The sequence below is a fragment of the Rattus norvegicus genome, chromosome 8, assembly GCF_036323735.1.
Source record: "Rattus norvegicus strain BN/NHsdMcwi chromosome 8, GRCr8, whole genome shotgun sequence".
NCBI lineage: Eukaryota > Metazoa > Chordata > Mammalia > Rodentia > Muridae > Rattus > Rattus norvegicus.
The window spans coordinates 126,729,506-126,747,218 of record NC_086026.1 but is presented as its reverse complement, the minus strand read 5'-3'; the positions used below and the strand labels follow the sequence as shown (position 1 = coordinate 126,747,218).

At 43.7% G+C, this 17,713-nt stretch overlaps 1 protein-coding gene and 1 long non-coding RNA gene across 9 annotated transcripts in view; one reads left to right on the top strand and one right to left on the bottom strand.

The window, feature by feature from the left end:
• The window catches only part of Cmc1 (C-x(9)-C motif containing 1), a 100,844-nt gene that overhangs the window by 31,185 nt on the left and 51,946 nt on the right, over positions 1–17,713 (top strand). For 2 of the 8 annotated variants that reach the window (NM_001199225.1, NM_001135259.2), the window contains exon 1: positions 11,656–11,834. The exons of 2 other annotated variants lie outside the window; for them this stretch is intronic. In NM_001199225.1, the coding sequence (NP_001186154.1) occupies positions 11,816–11,834 (19 nt within the window). In that variant the 5' untranslated portion in view covers positions 11,656–11,815. 4 more of the 8 variants (XM_006244034.5, XM_063265846.1, XM_063265845.1 and 1 more) reach the window with 4 other exon arrangements.
• Positions 350–11,593, bottom strand: LOC120094354 (uncharacterized). The gene is made up of 2 exons (XR_005488702.2): positions 11,104–11,593; positions 350–1,005 (listed from the first exon to the last, which is right to left on the bottom strand). It is a non-coding gene; the product is annotated as an uncharacterized LOC120094354 (long non-coding RNA).

Below are 17,713 nucleotides of genomic sequence, written 5' to 3'. Positions count from 1 at the left end.
TTTTATGAAATGGAATTAAACGTGTAAAGCGGTTAACATTTAAAGGCACGTCGATCTGAAGCACTCCTTGAACTCATTTGACCAAGCGTTTCCCCCTCCGCCCCCCCCAGTTTTTTTGAAATCACACCTGTGTTAAGATGTGCAGTCTCTTCCTCTATCTGGTAAGCACAAGGTGTGGGAACTTGTGCAATGGATAATTAATCTCTATTGCTATCTATAGTTTCATAGTTAACACGGTCTTAGCAGAAGTGTGAAGACACATTCACACCTTTGAAAATGGATGATTAACTAATCAAACGACAATATGAATGTTAGGTAGAATTACAGAGATGACTGCAAGGCAGAGGTATTTATGATTATAACATTCTATTTAATTTTTAAGGGTGGATTGTTCAGTATAATCCATGCTCCCCAAACATCCGAGCAGATTCTCAACTTTTTAATTACACGACTCCTCCAAAGAGAACGAAGGTGAGTTCAGACTCCCCTCTAATTAGGCACTTTACACTCAGGAGGTTAAGAAGGGAGAGAGAGAGAGGGGTACAGTTCAAGACCACAGGCAAGGAGAAGCCAAGGAAAGAGAATCACATTGGAGTGAATAGTCAGTTCGCTTTCTCTCTGGACTTCATTAGTCCCATTTTAAATACAAACTGACCCAAACAGGAAATTCAACACATTGTTTATCATGGCAAGGTCCCTGCAGATTAGCTGGTGAGCAAAAACCAAAAACGGGAGATGGGCCACTGTCTTCACGATTTTGTGTTCAAAAAAAAAAAATTAGCTGTGTGTTTTTCTCTTACATACTTGGCTGGTGGGAAAATGATGATGTCATTGGAGGAGAGCAGATCCAGTCTCTGAAGCTTCAGGCCAGTTTCCGCAGACAGTGCATCACAGGCCTTAGGAAGGGCTGCATGTGGCAGCATATGGGCGAGGCAAGAGCATCAGGAGTTTGGAGGCATCTCAGCTACGTAGCAAGTTGGAGGGCAACCTGGGCTATTTGCTATCCTAAAAAAAAAAAAAAAAGAATCAAATAGCAGAAGAAAAAACAGAAGCCTCTAAAATAAAAATATTTACCCATACTCGTTTCTTAAAGGGGAATGAACTTCTGTAAATGGCTCATACTCCTTTGGCCTATGGTAGTATATTTCAAGGATGTCCTAACCCCCCCATCATGCTCTGAAATCTGGCTTCATGAATGTTCCATTAGTCTACTCTAATACTAATTAGGCATCTTTGTCTACTGACTAAATATAGTTAGTGGCTACAAAGTTATAATTTTTTTTATTCCCATCCCTCCTCCCCAGGCTCCAAAAGGATGGTTCCCACTACCACCAGTGCTACCCGCTCCCTGGGGCCTCAGGTCTCTTGAGGGTTAAGTGCATCCTCTTCCACTGAGGCCAGACCAGGCCATCTTCTGCTATATAGGTGTTGGGGGCCTTGGCTCAGCTCCTGTGTGGGGCCTGGTTGGTGGCTCAGAGAGATCTCTGAGGTCTGGGTTAGCTGAGACTATTGGTCTTCCTATGGGGTCACTCTCCTCCTCAGCTTCTTCCGGTCTTTCCCTAATTCAGCCACAGGGGTCCCCAACTTCAGTCCAATGGTTGAGTGTAAGTATCTGTGTCTGTCTTAGTCAGATGCTTCTTGGGCCTCTCAGAGGACAGCAGGAGAGGCTTCAAGCCCTGTCACTATTGCTGATGCTCTGGTGTGCTTACAAAGTTATACTTTCATGGGAAAAAATTGGTCATTTAAAGCATAAAGACACCACATTCGATTAATAAATTACTCATATATTTCCTTGCTACATAGGAAATGAAGACATATTACTTAGCAACAGTTTACATATCGGTGCATATTCGACCTTATGGTTGTTATTAAATTGTATCCGATGCTATTTCAACATGGCTTCTGCCTCTATTTCCACACTGTGGCCGCTCAGGCTCAGGTCTTTCCCATCTCCTTCCCTTCTCAGAGGCACTGGCTCAGCGCAGTATGTCCTTTTATAAATGTCACTTTTGTTTGGTTGCACACCAGGCTCTGGATCCCTTCTTGGGCGACCTCACCTAGACTCTGAATCCAGTTCCACAGATCTGTGATATACTCGTAAGGCTGCCAGGGTTAAACCTTGATCCTAACCTCTTCTGGCTTTGTCTTCACACACACCATAGATGGAGGAGGGCACACACTTCCTTAGGTTCCTTACTCATCCTCCACTCCTATTTGTCTCATGATGTATCAAAGGAGCCACTTATTCTCCTATCCCTGGGGAAGTCTGGGTATCAGCTCTCACATGGCCGCATTGAAGCTCTTACAATACCGGATGAATTCTATCTGTATGGTATTTCTTGGATTCATCTCTGCACACCTTCGCAGGCCTACTCTGGTCTGGGCAGCCACTGTCTGGTCCTGCGCATTTTCAGCGTCTCTGCGTGTTACTAGTGGCCGCTTTAATTTCTAGCTTTGTTCCCTTCTGCTCACTGTCATAAGTATTAAAGCGATTTCTCTAAGTGAAGTTTCAGAAATACAGATGTGTATTTGGGAATATAAATAAATATTTTTTGTATGCATTTTTAGGTTGGCAGAGAATGATCTGGTGTAAGTTTAAGTAATTGAAAATGAAAAATACAATGTAAGCACTAATGGAGAAAAACCCTATAGAATATTCCTTTAGATGTGCCCTACTGTGAGTAGATATAAGTCGTAAGAAAGAACTGATATTATCATCATCTTAAAAAAAAAATGAGCATGCCCAGTGAGGTGGTGTGCCTTTAATTTCAGCACTCAGGAGTCAGAGGCAGCTGGATCTCTGTGAGCTTGATGCCAGCCTGGTCTACACAGTGAGTCTCAGGCCAGCCTGGGCTACACAGTGAGTCCCAGGCCAACCAGGGCTACACAGTGAGACCAGACCCTGTCTCAAAAACCAAGGAATGGACAAACATGAGAACGTTCTTCTCTCGTGGTTACTTCACTTATCCCTTTGCCCTCGAATTTAGACTTCTATTCATGTTTCCCACAAATGTTATCTTTTAAGATATATATGAATACTTATATTAATATACAAATATATTATTTCTTCCCAAATGCCCTATTTTCCACAGCAAAAACATGCATAGGAGCTGAGAGTTTTGTTCTTCTCTTGTCACATATGATCTTAGTATTAAATGACGCCGTGCAGATTCGTTTTCTGGTCTTCGTGCTTTGGCATGGGGCCGGTGGGAAGGCACAGATAGATTGTATGTTCAGAATCCTTAGTAAGCTAACATAAGTGGTCTCTTAGGAGAGCTAAGCGCTTCCCAACAGCCAGTGCTTCCGCTCAGCCCTCCTCTCACAGTGCTTGCTTTCTCCACTAGTTTAGTGTCTGTGGATAACCATTGCTAAGTTCTAGAATACTGAGAATAGGTTGTACTTCAATAATGACTGGTATAGGGTTTGAGAAGCTTTGATTCCATAAGTGACCATTTGTGGTGAGCAGAAATTTTACACTATCAGTGACAGTAACCTCTCTACCCTTTCCCAAGTAATTCACTAAAATTCACAAGGTATAGCATTAAGAAATTATGTTATCATGACCTTTCAGTTGGCATCTTGATGAAACAATCCATTCAAATGTATGGAAATCAATCAGCCAGCATCCTACATTTTGTTGTAAATGATGTTTTTCATCTGTGAAGTCTGGGAGACATGGAAAGTTCCTTGGGACGGTCACCATGTGGAGTGGGGATGTAGTTGTACACTGCCTGCCTTGAGCGCAGGAAGCTCTGGCACCAGGTAAACTGGGAATGGTGCTGGTGCCTGTCACTGCCCCACCCAGCAGGTGAAGAAAAGAAGGGTCAGAAGTTCAAGGTTACCCTCTGGCTATACAGAGCTAAACACCAGTCTGGGCCACTTAGGACCTTGCTTCAAAGACCAAAGATAAATCTTATCAAGTGATATTTAATAGACACCTAACTTACAGTTAACAGACACTCAACTTAACAGATTTAAACTTAACTGAAACGAGCACGTGTCCCTCCCCTCCTTCAAGCTTTGGGTTATCTTATCACCGCGATAAACGACTTGGTTAATTACTGTCCATTCTTTGACCATTACATGTTTCTGACACAATTTTGGTTGTTGTTAGATTTAAAAAAAAAGGGTCAAGTTTTTCAATTACTGCAAACTTCTTGAGTGTGAGAGGATGGGCTCTGAGCTGCTGTAGGGAGGATAAATCTGTAGCATTGAAAATTACGCAGTACGGTTTGGATTTGTGACCTGAAGTGGAGAACTTAGGTTCAAAGATGATTTATACTCAAAGCAGTCAAGTTCTTCACATACTGAGGAATTAAGTTCTTTACCCAGTCAGTGTGTTAAGATTAAGGTGTCGTTAGAGAGCTCTTGTCTGGATTCTCTGCAGCTCCTTGGTCTTTATGATCTCCACTGAAAGAATTCAGGTATGGCCCACAGAGCCGGAGAACAAAGGGAGCGCCCTGTGGAGGGAAGAGTGGAAAGCAGCCAGAGGCTGTTAATTAGCGCATCCTATGTGTAAGAGTGGGCAACACCACTGTTAGAGAACTCTCTTGTGAGTTAGAATGGACAAGGGCTAAAAGGGTCATTTGATGAGGGGGCAGGGCATACTCTAAAGGGGTAAGGATGGACAGTGTCTGAAGGGATCTTGTGTTGACCTGAGGTGTGCTTTAGATTACCTTTAAGGCTCTAGAACCAACAGTTTTCCCAGGGGATGTTGACCTGTCTCAGCGATTGATGTGCCTGCCCATGTGGACCAGTGCTTCTGAGAGAAGACAACGGTATGTCCTTGCTCTTTATCAGAAAGCCTGGTGTAGATGGAAAGCTTGGCAAGAGTTCGCCACACTCCAGAATCAGGCAGAGAGAGTTAGCTCTTGCTGATGACATCCTGGGCAGCTCCTGATGCCAGGACTCTAAGGCTAGAGACATGACTCTGGTCTTTCCTTCACTTGATCAGTAAGGAGAGCCTTACTGTTGTGGTCCTTGGCTATGTAGGATGCTCATTATGAGAGAGGGTTGTGTCCTTCATGCATGAGACTATCCAATAAGCAACATATCAGCCCCAAGTATCAAAGTGAAGCTGGAGAAGCAGACTTGAAACAGGAAATTGGAACTCATAAGATCCAGCGGCTGTGCTCCTTAAAATGGATCTATGAGAAAAAGACCAGACTGAAAACCTGAATCCTCAGGTCAAGAATTTGGAAAAAATTCTAGTCAAAGAGAAAATAATGAATTAATAGGAGACATGAGTTTATGTGGTTTCAGTCTAGTCCAAAGCAGGGGTAGGGTTCAAAATGAAAACATAGGGAAGTGAGTATTAGGGTCAGGTGCTACACAGAGGCTAATGATTCTGGGAAAGGAGTGAACCTCAGCATTCAGACACATGCACAATGGCACGAGTCTGATTTCTTACTGCTTAAGCTCTTGACACTGAACATTGTCTAGTGAGTACGAGTGCTTTGCACTGGAAAATGCAAGTTCCCGGGGCTGGGCACTTGGCCAGCTCTTCCCCAAAGACCTTCTAGAGCATGGATAGTATGTGATGGGACATTTACCATGTCTAGTGTTCTACTTGGAACAGTCTAAGGGGAAAATTATTTCCTTGACCAAAGGTATGGTTATGGCCACTTCTGTTTCTTAAGATTCAATCCACAGAAGCCGGAGGTACTTGGAGAGATTCAAAGCTCACAACAACAGCTACAGAATATCTAACATCTTCTGGGCACCAAATGCTAGCCGTGCACTGCCTAGTATTTCCAAACTTAATCTTCTCTAATATTGAGAATTACGTAGCAGATTATGAGTTTTCCCCATTAAAAAATAGTGTCTCAAAACCTGTTTTGTTCCCAGTGGTGGAAAACAGCATCGTTGTGCTCGTAAGGCTGAGGTGAAGTCGGACTTTGGAACAAACAGATCAAAGGGTCAAAATGTTAAAATTAGCTTTAAAGAATAAGGTTTATTAGGACATGCGCCATCTTCTGGTTTGCTAGTGAGTATCTCAAATGACAAATTGTGAGACATCCGATCCAGTGGACGCTGCTCTGAACTTCTGTGCACGTGAACGCCATCACTGCCAGGTGTAAGGGATTTCTCTCAAAGTCAATTTACTGGGCCCAAGCACAATTAAAACTTTTAATTTGGAGCTCGACATCCTGGCCTAGCTATTATCACTTGCATCTGTTTCATCAGAATTTGACAGGTTTTCTTTGTTGGCTTAAATCTGTTTAGCTTATGTAGGCTGTAGAGAATCATTTATCCCGAAAACCAACCTTCAAAGTAAAAGTAATATGAAAATCCGAGGCATAGTTCACCCCGAAAGTAAACAGAATAGATAATCTTTCAGGGCTAATAATTTCTATAATTGGAATACTTCTGGGATAATTAAGGAAGAGTTGTGTCATTCATCTTCTCTGAAAATCCAGCCCGTGCTGCCCTCTTAATGGTAAGCCAAGGAGGCTGTCATCAGTAATACTTCACAGATGGGTTGTGATGTCTGAGCTTTATTTATTTATTTTTCTGCCTAAGCCCTTTCCCCCTTTACGGTTCAGAGTGTATTAGCAAACATTTCTGAGCAGAAATATGGAACATGATGTCATGCTTTTTGTCTCCTGCAAGTCAGATGATGAACTGAAGGGGCTATGGGATAATAAAACGTGTTTGCTGGTGAACCTCAGGGGGTGGGGAAAGAGAGTCTCCATCCAGGGCCCAGAGCGCCGTCCCCACAGCTGAATAAGCCGCAGTTCTAGTTTCAAACTTGAGGGATCAGTGAGTCAAACTGGATCTGACAAAGTTCTTGTGCTATCCTGACAGGATGTTGAAGCCAGGGAGGCAAATGAATGGAAGGACAGAAAACGTCGTCTGAACGTGTCACCGCACTCGTATTTCGGTGTCAGATGAAAACAAAAGGCATTACCATTCTTCGTTTGTCAGGCTTCTTGGCTCCTGTGAGAAATTTTGCAAAGGACCTTTGCATGTGTGAGGAGAACTCCAGTGAGACTCGGGCCTTTGCATGTGTGAGGAGAACTCCAGTGAGCCTCACGTATGGTGGACTACCATCATTTTTATGGTTTCTTGAGAATGTGGAGAGTGAACCCAGAGCCTTGTGAATGCTGTTAATGTCCTCTGCCACTGACTCACATCCCTCAATATCCCATTGGTATTATTTCTAGAGCTGCATTTTCCCATTTTAAATTACGAGTATGTGTGGGAGGGTGTGTGTAGATGACAGCAGTGGCCAGGGGGATGCTAGAAAGGGGCATCAGATTCTCTAGTGCTACAGTTACAGGAGGTTGTGAACTGCAAGACTTGGGTGTTGGGAGTGAATTGGGGTCCTCTGCAAGAACAGCATATGCTCTTAGCCACTAAGCCACATCTAAGCCCATCATCCTTTCTTTTGACATAGGGTCTCACTACATAGTCCTGGCTGGGTCGGAGCTCACTCTGTAGACCAGTCTGGCCCAGCACTCACAAAGATGCACCTGTCTCTGCCTCCTGGGCTCTGGGATTAAAGGCATGCACCACCACACCAGGCCCTCCTTCTCCTCCTCTTTCTTCTCCTCTTAAAAAATGAACTGAAATCTTTGACCCAAGAGAAAACTGTGGTCTGTTTCAAAGGAGGTAACCCAGAAAACAAAAAGCACAAGACAAACAAAGTAAGAACCTAGGAAGCTCTCCATAGAAGAGGTGACTTTGTCACAACCCTTCCCCACCACCACAGCCCCCTCTCTCCCTCCTCCCTTGACGTGAGAGGGCACACTGCTAGGTACCCTCCGTTCACTTGAAGCGGTTTCGCAGAACACTGAGTTAAACATATTAGTGGCTAGATTTTAGTCCTGATGGCAGGCCAGTGCTGAGTAATTAAATTTAAAAGGGTTAGCATACACAGTATGAGTAGTTTTCCAAGCGGAAAAACAGAAGACATAAAAGATACACCTCATGGTAATGAATGCTCTAAATTATGAAAGGGATGACGAGGTCCGGACGGGACTGTCAGGATTTCTAATGGGCCACCTATAAGGCTCAGGTGACCCAGGCAGGCTTGTGTTTTAAATCTGCAAATTAGGAAACAGAGGACAAATCATTGCCAAATGCCACACTGAAAGTCAGAGAAATAGAGACAAATCTCACAGCTCTGATGCTGGTCAGAAGAAGCCAATCCCAAAGTCTTTCCTGTATGATTGCACTAGGACCCAGGACAGGCAAACCTAATGAATACCCACAGAAGCCAGCCAGTGGTAACATAGTCACTTCCATGGCCAGGGAGTTTACTAGGAAGTTAAATCATGGGACCATCTAGGCCATTAACACACAATTATATATTCACACATAAAAACTCATTTACCTGTACAAAGATTGGTTTTTAGTGTGTGTGTGTGTGTGTGTGTGTGTGTGTGTGTGTGTACATGTCTGAGTCATACATAGATAAAAATTGTTGAGGAAGAATGAGTTGAGCTCTGTCCAGGTAGCCTCCATGTAGCTGCAAGATCTCTCTTACTAGCTACATGCCCTTTCTGTGGTAAATTTCAAATTTTTAGACTAAACAGAGACCCTTACCCTTTTTCCCAGAAGAATGAACAGATAAAATGCTATATGTAAGTTAAAGTAACAGAAATTGCTGATTAATGTGGAAACCTATTTTATAGGCTTTTAATGCACATTCTAAGATAGTTTAATTGGAATTATCACTCCCCACAGGCTGCCGCTGCCGCTCCTCCTAGATACCAGAGTCAAACAAAATGCTCAGCCCCACACATGAGATACATCCCTTCAGGTTGTTGCTGGGTGTGTGTGGGGGTGGGGTGGGGGTGGTGGGGTGTCACAAGATTCCCGAAACAATACAGGCTGTCAACGTTATACGTAGTTACCCATCAGGACTTGAGGGTAAAGCCTATTGCTGAAGATACCATGGGCTTTGTCCACAGAACTTGGAGGAATCAAACTGGTACTGACCTGGAAACCTCTCTGATGGCCAGCTTCCACAGTGCTACGGGTGTTAAGCTGGCTCCTGGAGGGGGGACAGATTTGCAGTTCTGAGCCTGTAAACTACATTAACGACCCACCTTGCAAGATATGCTCTTTAGCTAGGGTGTGTGTGTGTGTGTGTGTGCGCGCGTGTGTGCTCCCACTTGCACACACACTGGAAAGGATATGAAATAATCTTCAAAAAAATTTGACTCCAGTGCTGTTTTTTTTTAAACTTTAGCCTTCAAATAATAGTGCATAAGCTCTAGATTGTGTGTGATAACATGTTCATTCACCCTTGAGCCTAATGTAAGTTCTAGACTGCATGTGACATGTTCATACACCCCTGTGCCTAATGTTTAAGTTGTAAGCCTCTGGGTTCTTCTTGTATAATCTCATACCTACTCAAGCTGGGCAAGTTCTTCGGTGGGTGTAGAGGCCCTCCTGCTCCGTTGCTGCTAATCAGCCCTTGTATCCCCACACCCATGGAGTTGTTCACACAGTTCCTTTGTCTTAGCTAGGGTTTGGACTGGTGTGATAAAACACCATAACCAGAAGCAACTCAGGAGGGAGAGGGGTTATTTTACCTCACAACTCTTAGGTCATACTCCATCACTGGGAGAGGTCCGGGCAGGATCTCAAGGCAGGAACCCACCAGGAGTTAGAAGCTGATCCAGAGGCCGTGGGAGAGCACTGCTCACTGGCTTGATTCTGTATGGCTTGCTCAGTCTGTTTCCTTACACCACCAATGGCACTGCCCTCTCTTATCAATTGTTAATCAAGAAAATGTTCTACAGACTTGACTACAGGACACTCTTATGAGAGCACTTCTTCAATTAATATTCTCTCCTCTCTGACGTTTCTAGGTTTGTGTCAAGTTGATAATCTCAAACCAGCACATAAAGCTTTCATTTATAAGCGTCTGTCTCCAAAGTGAGTTTCCTTGGCTTTCACCCCTAACCCAACAATTTCTTCAGACTTAATTCTTAAGAATGACTTGTATTGGGGTTGGGGATTTAGCTCAATGGTAGAGTGCTTGCCTAGGAAGCGCAAGGCCCTGGGTTCGGTCCCCAGCTCCGGAAAAAAAAAAAAAAAGAATGATTTGTATTGTATTCATGTTTTCCCCAAAAGGATTCCGTTTACTGTGAGAATGGCATATGAGGAAGGCATTCAAGTACCAGGCGTCAAGGTGTATAGCTCAGCTTTTCAAGGTACGGAAAGTCTAGCAGTCAATTTTAAGGAACGCTGAAAAATCAAAAAATTCCAAAATAATATCGTCTAGGGTAGGGCAAAAGCAAACAAGTAACTGCTTAGATATTCTGAAAGGTGAACTGTTTTAAGTAGAAATACTATCATGTTTCCTGTGACAGTCATGGCAGAAACTATAGAAGAGGTCCCTCAAAGTTTATGAGGTGTGTTCTGTTTTGAGTGTATTCCTAGGAATGACCTTGGAAATGAAACCGAAGTCCAGAAATAAAACACTGGAACTTATTTTCACGCCGCAGGCGTGGCTACAGGATTCAAGAGAGCGTACACAGTTCTAACTGAAGCAGACCAAAAGCATCCCATTTATCAAGATATGTTTTGCCTATGTGGTTTGATTACTTGAGTGTTGGATGCCCGACTTCTGATTTTATAACTCATCTCATAGTCTCTAAATCTTCAGGTGTATTTGTTACACACAGCGAGTGGTCAGCTTGAGCATCTGCCTAATCCAACAACGGCAGCAACAAAACGTCGTTTTGGTCTTTCTAACTCATCCGCTTCCAGCAAAATAAAAAGGGGACCCATAGCAGCTTCTGTGTGTTTCTCAGCACATTTATAAAACATACAAGTAAAAGAACCGACTTCTGCCCGGCTGAGTGAAGGTTTAATTCTCCACCTTGGCACCTCAGCCTCTAGCTGTAATGAGAGCGTTATGTCCAAACAGGCCCTTAAACCGGAGCCCTGCTGAGCAGAGACGCACTTTCCCAGGCCTGTTCAACTGGGGTATCCTTTCTGCCAACTGACCAGGCAGACTCAGCAGCAGGGAAGAAGGGACTGCAGGTAGGTGGGAAGGGAATCATTTTGAAAGCCTTAAATCCCTCGTAGCGAAGAGGCAGCTGCTCCACGTTTTCCCAAACATCTGTCCCTGGCCCTACTCACCATTTGGAGGCTTGAGTTCATTAAATGGAGATCTGATAGACTCAGCCAGAACTGAAGGTCGGTCAGTGAGTGGAAACAGGCCTAAGGGCCGCCCTGAAAGTTACCTTCGGGCAACTGTTCCTTTCCCTTATGTCAGCAACAGATCACAGCTTTCAAGGAGAGTCAAGATCCATCACATCACCCAGACTGGACTGCCCAGGGTGTGTTCACAAAACACGTCTCCTGGACAGGACTCCTCCTGCAGGTGGCTTTCCTCCCGGGAACAACGCGTCAAGAATAAGGGCTTTATTTTTATTACTTTTCCTCTGGCACTCAAGACTGAGGCCGAAACCCGACAGGGACAGAAGGACATTCAGAACCTTTGAGATAAGAGGCCCAAGTCTCAAATCCCACGTGCTAAGTCAGGCAGCACACATTGAGGCAGCCTCTTGAAGGCGCATGCGTGGCCACGCCCCCTCCTGGGCATTCCGCGAGAAACCCGCCCACTCTACCGCAGGATTCCCGTAGAGGGCAGTCGGGCGCAGGCGTAGAACAAACCGAGGGTAGGAACAGGGGAAGGGGGTGTGGTCTGTTCTCACAGCGGAGGTCGCGCACCCGCTCTCCTGCGGGAAGCTGCGGGCGGGCGAGCGGCTGCGCGCGCAGTCCAGCTTAGGCTCCTCCCCGTCCCGGCTCCAGAGCCGGCGAGTGGCTTGCTGCTTCTCCGCCCTCCGAGATGGCGCTGGACCCCGCAGGTACTGGGGTCGGCGTGGTTGTGAGGGCCTAGGCGCCAGGGGTCAGGTGCTCCAAGGATGCGTGGCTTCCGCAGTTAGCACCTCATTCAGCCCGGCGGCTGGGTTTCCACTCTCGGTGACAGGCCGTCCATCTGCTGCTCGCTGGGGCTCTAGTTGCTCGGTGAGGGGCGTTGGATTCCTTGTGTCAACTTTCACTATCTCTTCAGTCTCTTCACCGCCTAGTTTTTGTTTTTGCTTTTTTTTCTTTCCTCCTTTGGGGCACAGGCTCCTTTTAAACAGTATCGGGTGTAGACAAAGTTGTCCCAGAAAACTGAAGTTTCACTCTGGTGCACAGTTTGACATTCTGTTTCCGGTAATTTTATGCCTTCTCCCAAGTTCATCCTGGTAGGTCAGTGTAACAAACGCTCCACGACTGACTGGCTAGAGGCATTTTCTTGGAAAGGCTCTCCAATACATCTTCCGTGTCGTTTTAATTTGCATGATTCCCATCACTTACGTTTGCAGTCGAGTTCAGGTCCTCAGGAAGTTTTTCAGAAAGCGCCCTCCCAGTATTTTACTTGATTTAAGTAACGGTGAAAAGGCAGAGACAGAAAGGTAATGAGTCTAGTCTTAATGGATAGGAAAACTCCAGGTATTGATAGGTTAGAGACTTTCAAACCTTTGAAGAATCTGAAGCGAAAGGTCACATGTAGCCCTCACATAGGATGGAAACTAGGTATAGCATTCGAATAACTTGTCATTTTATTATCAAGCCAATGTATTCAGTTGTCCCAGAATAGTACTTGCCTGGTTGGTTCTTTTATCTCCATTTTCAGAGTAGGAAGCAGGCTCAGAAAGGTTAAGCCGCTGCTTTTAGTCACCCCTCCTAGTTCTTTCCTAGCTGGCGCCTTTGTCCGTCAGCTTTGAATTAAAATGTCAGTTCCTTATAGAACTTAGCACCGTCTAAAGCAACCTTGGTTCATCTACTGCAGCACCCTGCTTACTTCGCACCTCACGTAATTGACCAGAGTCTGTAAGTGTATTAGTATAATCTGAAGCATAAAGCAGTTGCGGAACACCGCTCGGATCTTATCAATTTGAAGCAAAATATTTGGACTGAAGTTTGAAGCGGCATCGTTGAGCAGTGATCATGTGGTAAGACACAGAGTCTTACTTGATTTGAGGGTGACAAGTTTGATTGGAAGGTAGGAGGCAGTAATGAAGCATGGGTAAGGGAAGTTCAGGTAAAGTGCATATAATTTTGGTATTTCATGACCTTGAAAATGATACTCATACAGATAGGGATAGGGACACTCAGGTTAAAGCAGTGGTTCTCAGCCTTCCCAATGCAGAGACCCTTTAACAGTTCCTCATGTTGTGGTGACCCCCCCAACCATAGAATTATTTTCATTGCTACCTCACTTCATGACTATAATTTTGCTACTGTGAGGAATCGTGATGTAAATTTTTTTGGAGATAGAAGTTTGCCAAAAGGATGGTGATGCACAGGTTGGGAACCACTGAGCTAAAGGCCTGGATGGATCTTTATTTAGACAGATGAGAAAGTGTAAGAAACAAACAGTTCATACTTGCTCCTACGGGTTTCTAGTTCTCTTAACCCCGTCTGAATGTGCAGTGTGCTCAAGGCGTCATAGCTATTGTCTGATAAGACCAAGTTTTGTTACGAACCACTTGGTTCCTTTCTCAACCCAGACTGTCAACCATGCCTTTATTTTAGTACCTTTTGGTAAACTTGTTGGTGGCTCAGTGTTCTTGGTGTATATTGTTCTGTAACCTAGGAAACAGTAACATATAGGACAAACAAGGACCCCCACCTAAAGTAGCCTCTCCCTGTTTGTTCACAGACACTAAAAGACATGAAGTAGATTGTGAGGAGAGAGCTACTTTTGTTAAGAGCTTTTATGGAGAAACACCATTTGCTTTAAAATATCAAGAGAAGAAGCTACCATGAAAAGAGCTGGGAGCTGGGGCCATGGTGGGCATTCAATGTGGCAAATGCTTGAAAAAATATTGAACTGACAGGGCAGAGTGGCGAGAAGAACCATAAGGAAGAAGGTTGTCAAAGTGGGCTTGAGGTGAACACCTCGTTGGTTTAGGGACTTGAATTCTACTATAAAGCATCTTAATTCTTTTTTTTTTAAAGATTTATTTATTTATTATATATAAGTACACTGTAGCTGTCTTCAGACACATCAGAAGAAGGCATTAGATCCCATTACAGATGGTTGTGAGCCACCATGTGGTTGCTGGGAATTGAACTCAGGACCTCTGGAAGAGCAGTCAGTGCTCTCAACCACTGAGCTATCTCTCCAGCTCTAGCGTTTTAATTCTGTTTCCTTTCAGTTTTTCTCAAAGTCTGGACCCAAGAGTGAGATGTAGGCAGCATCTGTATTCTCATGTGACTTTTCTTTAAACTTTCCCTTTTACAGAGTTGATAACACACTCCCTGAAGGTTTATCTTTTTATTATTGTTATTATTATTATTATTATTATTATTATTATTATTATTATTATTACAGTTATACTTATTGTTTTCAACTGTGATAAGTGGAAGAGACTAGAGAAAGGACAAAGTACTAAGCAAAGTGGTAGTGAGAGGGATTGGATTTGTACTGGTGCCTGCCTGAGCTGCACTGCGCTCTTAGATCCTCTGACACTGAAGTACTTGTTAGACGGCTCAGACATATTGCTCTGTCTGTACGATCCCAGTTCTGCTGACTCATCTATCACTAACCGTGTGTGTGTGTGTGTGTGTGTGTGTGTGTGTGTAGTCCCTGTTCTGATAGGAGATTCTTACCGCCTTCAGTCATAAGTAGGACCTTTGATCTCAATAATTTTGCAAGAGTTCATAGTGCAGCTCGTTCTCCTATACTAGGATATGTCTTATTTCAAGGCACGGTTCTTTGCACACTCATAAAACTTTCTATAAACATTGTATATTTTAGAAATATCTTGTCAAATTTAGTGACCAAAACTTCTGGGCTGGAGAGATGGCTCAGTGGTTAAGAGCACTGGCTGTTTTTCGAGAGGTCCTCAGTTCAATTCCCAGCAACCACATCATGTCTCACAAGCATCTATCGTGAGTTCTGATGCCCTCTTCTGGCCTGTAGGTGTACATACAGATAGATCACTCACATACATAAAATAAATAATTCTTTGGGCTGGAGAGATGGCTCAGCAGTTAAGAGCACTGACTGCTCTTCCAGAGGTCCTGAGTTCAAATCTCAGCAACCACATGGTGGCTCACAGCCATCTGTAGAAGAGGGATCCGATGCCCTCTTCTGGAGTGTCTGAAGACAGTGACAGTGTACTCATATAAATAAAAATCTTTAAAAAAAACTTTCAAAGATTTTTTTAAAAAATATAACCCACTATCACCTATTAAAAACAAATGTTAAAATTCATGCTTGTTAAATGTAATTTTCAAAAACATAAAATTATGACTCATGCGAAAAATGGATATGTGTTAAAATTTTTCTTCAACGCATTAATTAGTGAAGGAACCAGTAAGATACAAAAATTAGTCCAGAAACATTTGAGAAAGTAGGTACATAGTTTTATAGGTTACAGCTATAGGTAAGAACTTTTATTTTTATATCAGGTCCTCTTTGGGGCTATTGCTTTAAAAATTGATTTCGATTTCTATTAGCCCCCGACCCTAACAAAGTATAAAATACCCAATAACTGAACGTATCAAGAAACCACCTGCTTCTACCTTTGCCTATTCTGACATTTCGTGGAAAGTTTCTGAACTTATGTTCCCAGATGACAGCTGCAGGGGGAACACCGCCCACGAGTGCTCCTGCCCACCTCCTCTCCTTCTTGCCTAGGTCTTAGCAAGGCCAAGGCTTCTCTTCCCTTGTCAGTCAGCGCAGGGTCCTCCTTTCCCCTTCCTTTCGCAAGATGTCTGTGTCCGTCCATCTTTCTGTGTCTTTCTGGGGCTGTCCTTCTGGTAAGTGGAGAAAACTGGGCCTTGCTAAGCCCCAAGGTGGAAAGTAAGATGTGGGTGGCATTGAGGTGTATCCTGGGAGAAGGCTGCAGCGACAGGCCCTGAAGGACCAGGTTTACTCTGGTTCTCTTTCTCATTTAAGTGCTCCCTATTGGGGTGTGTACTTACTAGCACCTACACCTATGGAAACTTACTTTTTGGAAAGTTAGCTGTCTAGATATATTTGAAGAGTCCCCCCCCCCCCCCCCCCCGTCCCTTGAGCAGTATGTGCTTAATTACGTGAGGTGATAGCACTGATGGGAAATTTAACAGATTTGTGTGATCCTCCTCCCCCAGCCACCAAGATGGGATCACAGGTGTGCATCATCATTTCACAGTCTCTTTAGACATGAATGGCCATGGTGTTCCAGAGTGAAAAAGTAACTAGTTAGCTTGTGCAGTTTGTATATTCTAGTCTAGAAGTGTATTTGCCTTAGAAAATGCATTGTTTGGGTCCCGGTGGATTAACCTGATGGTGTTCGAATGGGTGGCTGTGAAAACTTTATAGAGAGGTCGGAATAAACAGAGTGCGCAGAAGGAAGACTTGAGCTAGAAGCCTGAGCCAAGCCAGCTGAGGGCTTCGCTTGTGAATATGGTAAATACAGGAGTGTCCGAAAACCCTCAGGAACTTTGAATTCTGTCCTGAGAGGAAGAGGAACGCAAGGTTTTAGTTCCATGATAACAGAACTTCACTTGTTTTCTGTCGTTCTGAGTCTGGATTAGATCAAATTTACTCATACTTAGCTGCTACCACGTAAGCGATGTGACATGCCATGTCGGGGTCACATGGCATGGGACTGGCTTTTGTGGTGGTACTGATTTTGATTACCCACCAAGAGCTTTCCCTGTCGTTGCTGTCGTCCTTCCTCTTGGAGTTAACGCAAGCTCTGTAGGAAGACCACTGTGCTGTGTAAATGTCCACTCCTTAAAAATCCCTTCACTTAGCGTCAGTTGGTTCTTACATTATTTATCATTTCCTGTGATGGTTATAAAATGGTTTTCCGCCATCAGCATTTCACCGATACTTACTAGTGAGTGCTGACATTTTGTAAGAGCTATCCCTTAGTGTCCTAGCATTTTCTTAGGGATGCACTACCTGTGTTTGTTACCCATTTTCAGTGGTTTACAGCTTATCTGTACATGGAATTGTCTTTGTGTTCAAATGTGACTATTGTGAGTCTTTTTACACCAGCTTCTGTATCCTGGTGATAGGATCCTATTTTTTGAACACTTCTTTATTTTCTTTATACAAGATATCTAAGATTTTTCCTATACTGGTTCATAGAATTTGTCATTTCTTTGAGCAGCCCTGCTTTGTTTCTTTTTTAATTTATGAATAATAGTAAGGTCACGAGAGATAGCTTTATTGATGTGGTTCTCTCAGAAAGGGAAGTATAAGGGAAACAAGGGATGGAGGAGATGGAGGAATGTGGTTTCTGGGAAGGTTAGCCTCAGTCAGGTCATTTCCTGTGCACCAAAATCAGTTAGTTTGTCCTGGTGTGGAGGCAAGGGAGCTGGACTCAGAAATCATTTTTCATAGGAGTTGGGAGGCAGACAGCCGCAGGGAGAACTTAGAGTGTTTCCTGCTCGTTGACAGCTCTGGGAGGATTGTAAAGGTGAATGCACCAACATTTTCTGCTATGCCCCATCCTGAAACTAATTTATCTGAAACTATCAGGAATCTTAATTTGGATAGTGATATTCAGATATGTAGGGGTATTTATGTAAGTACACTATATTTTGTAATATATTTCAGGATTGTAGTAAAAAACTCTTGAGTAACATTGGCCTAAGATGTACCTAGAATCGGCCATGTAGGTGTAAGTGTCTTTCTTTGTTTCCATTCTTTTTCATTCTTTGTTGTTTATTTCTTTAAAAGTTTCATGAGAAA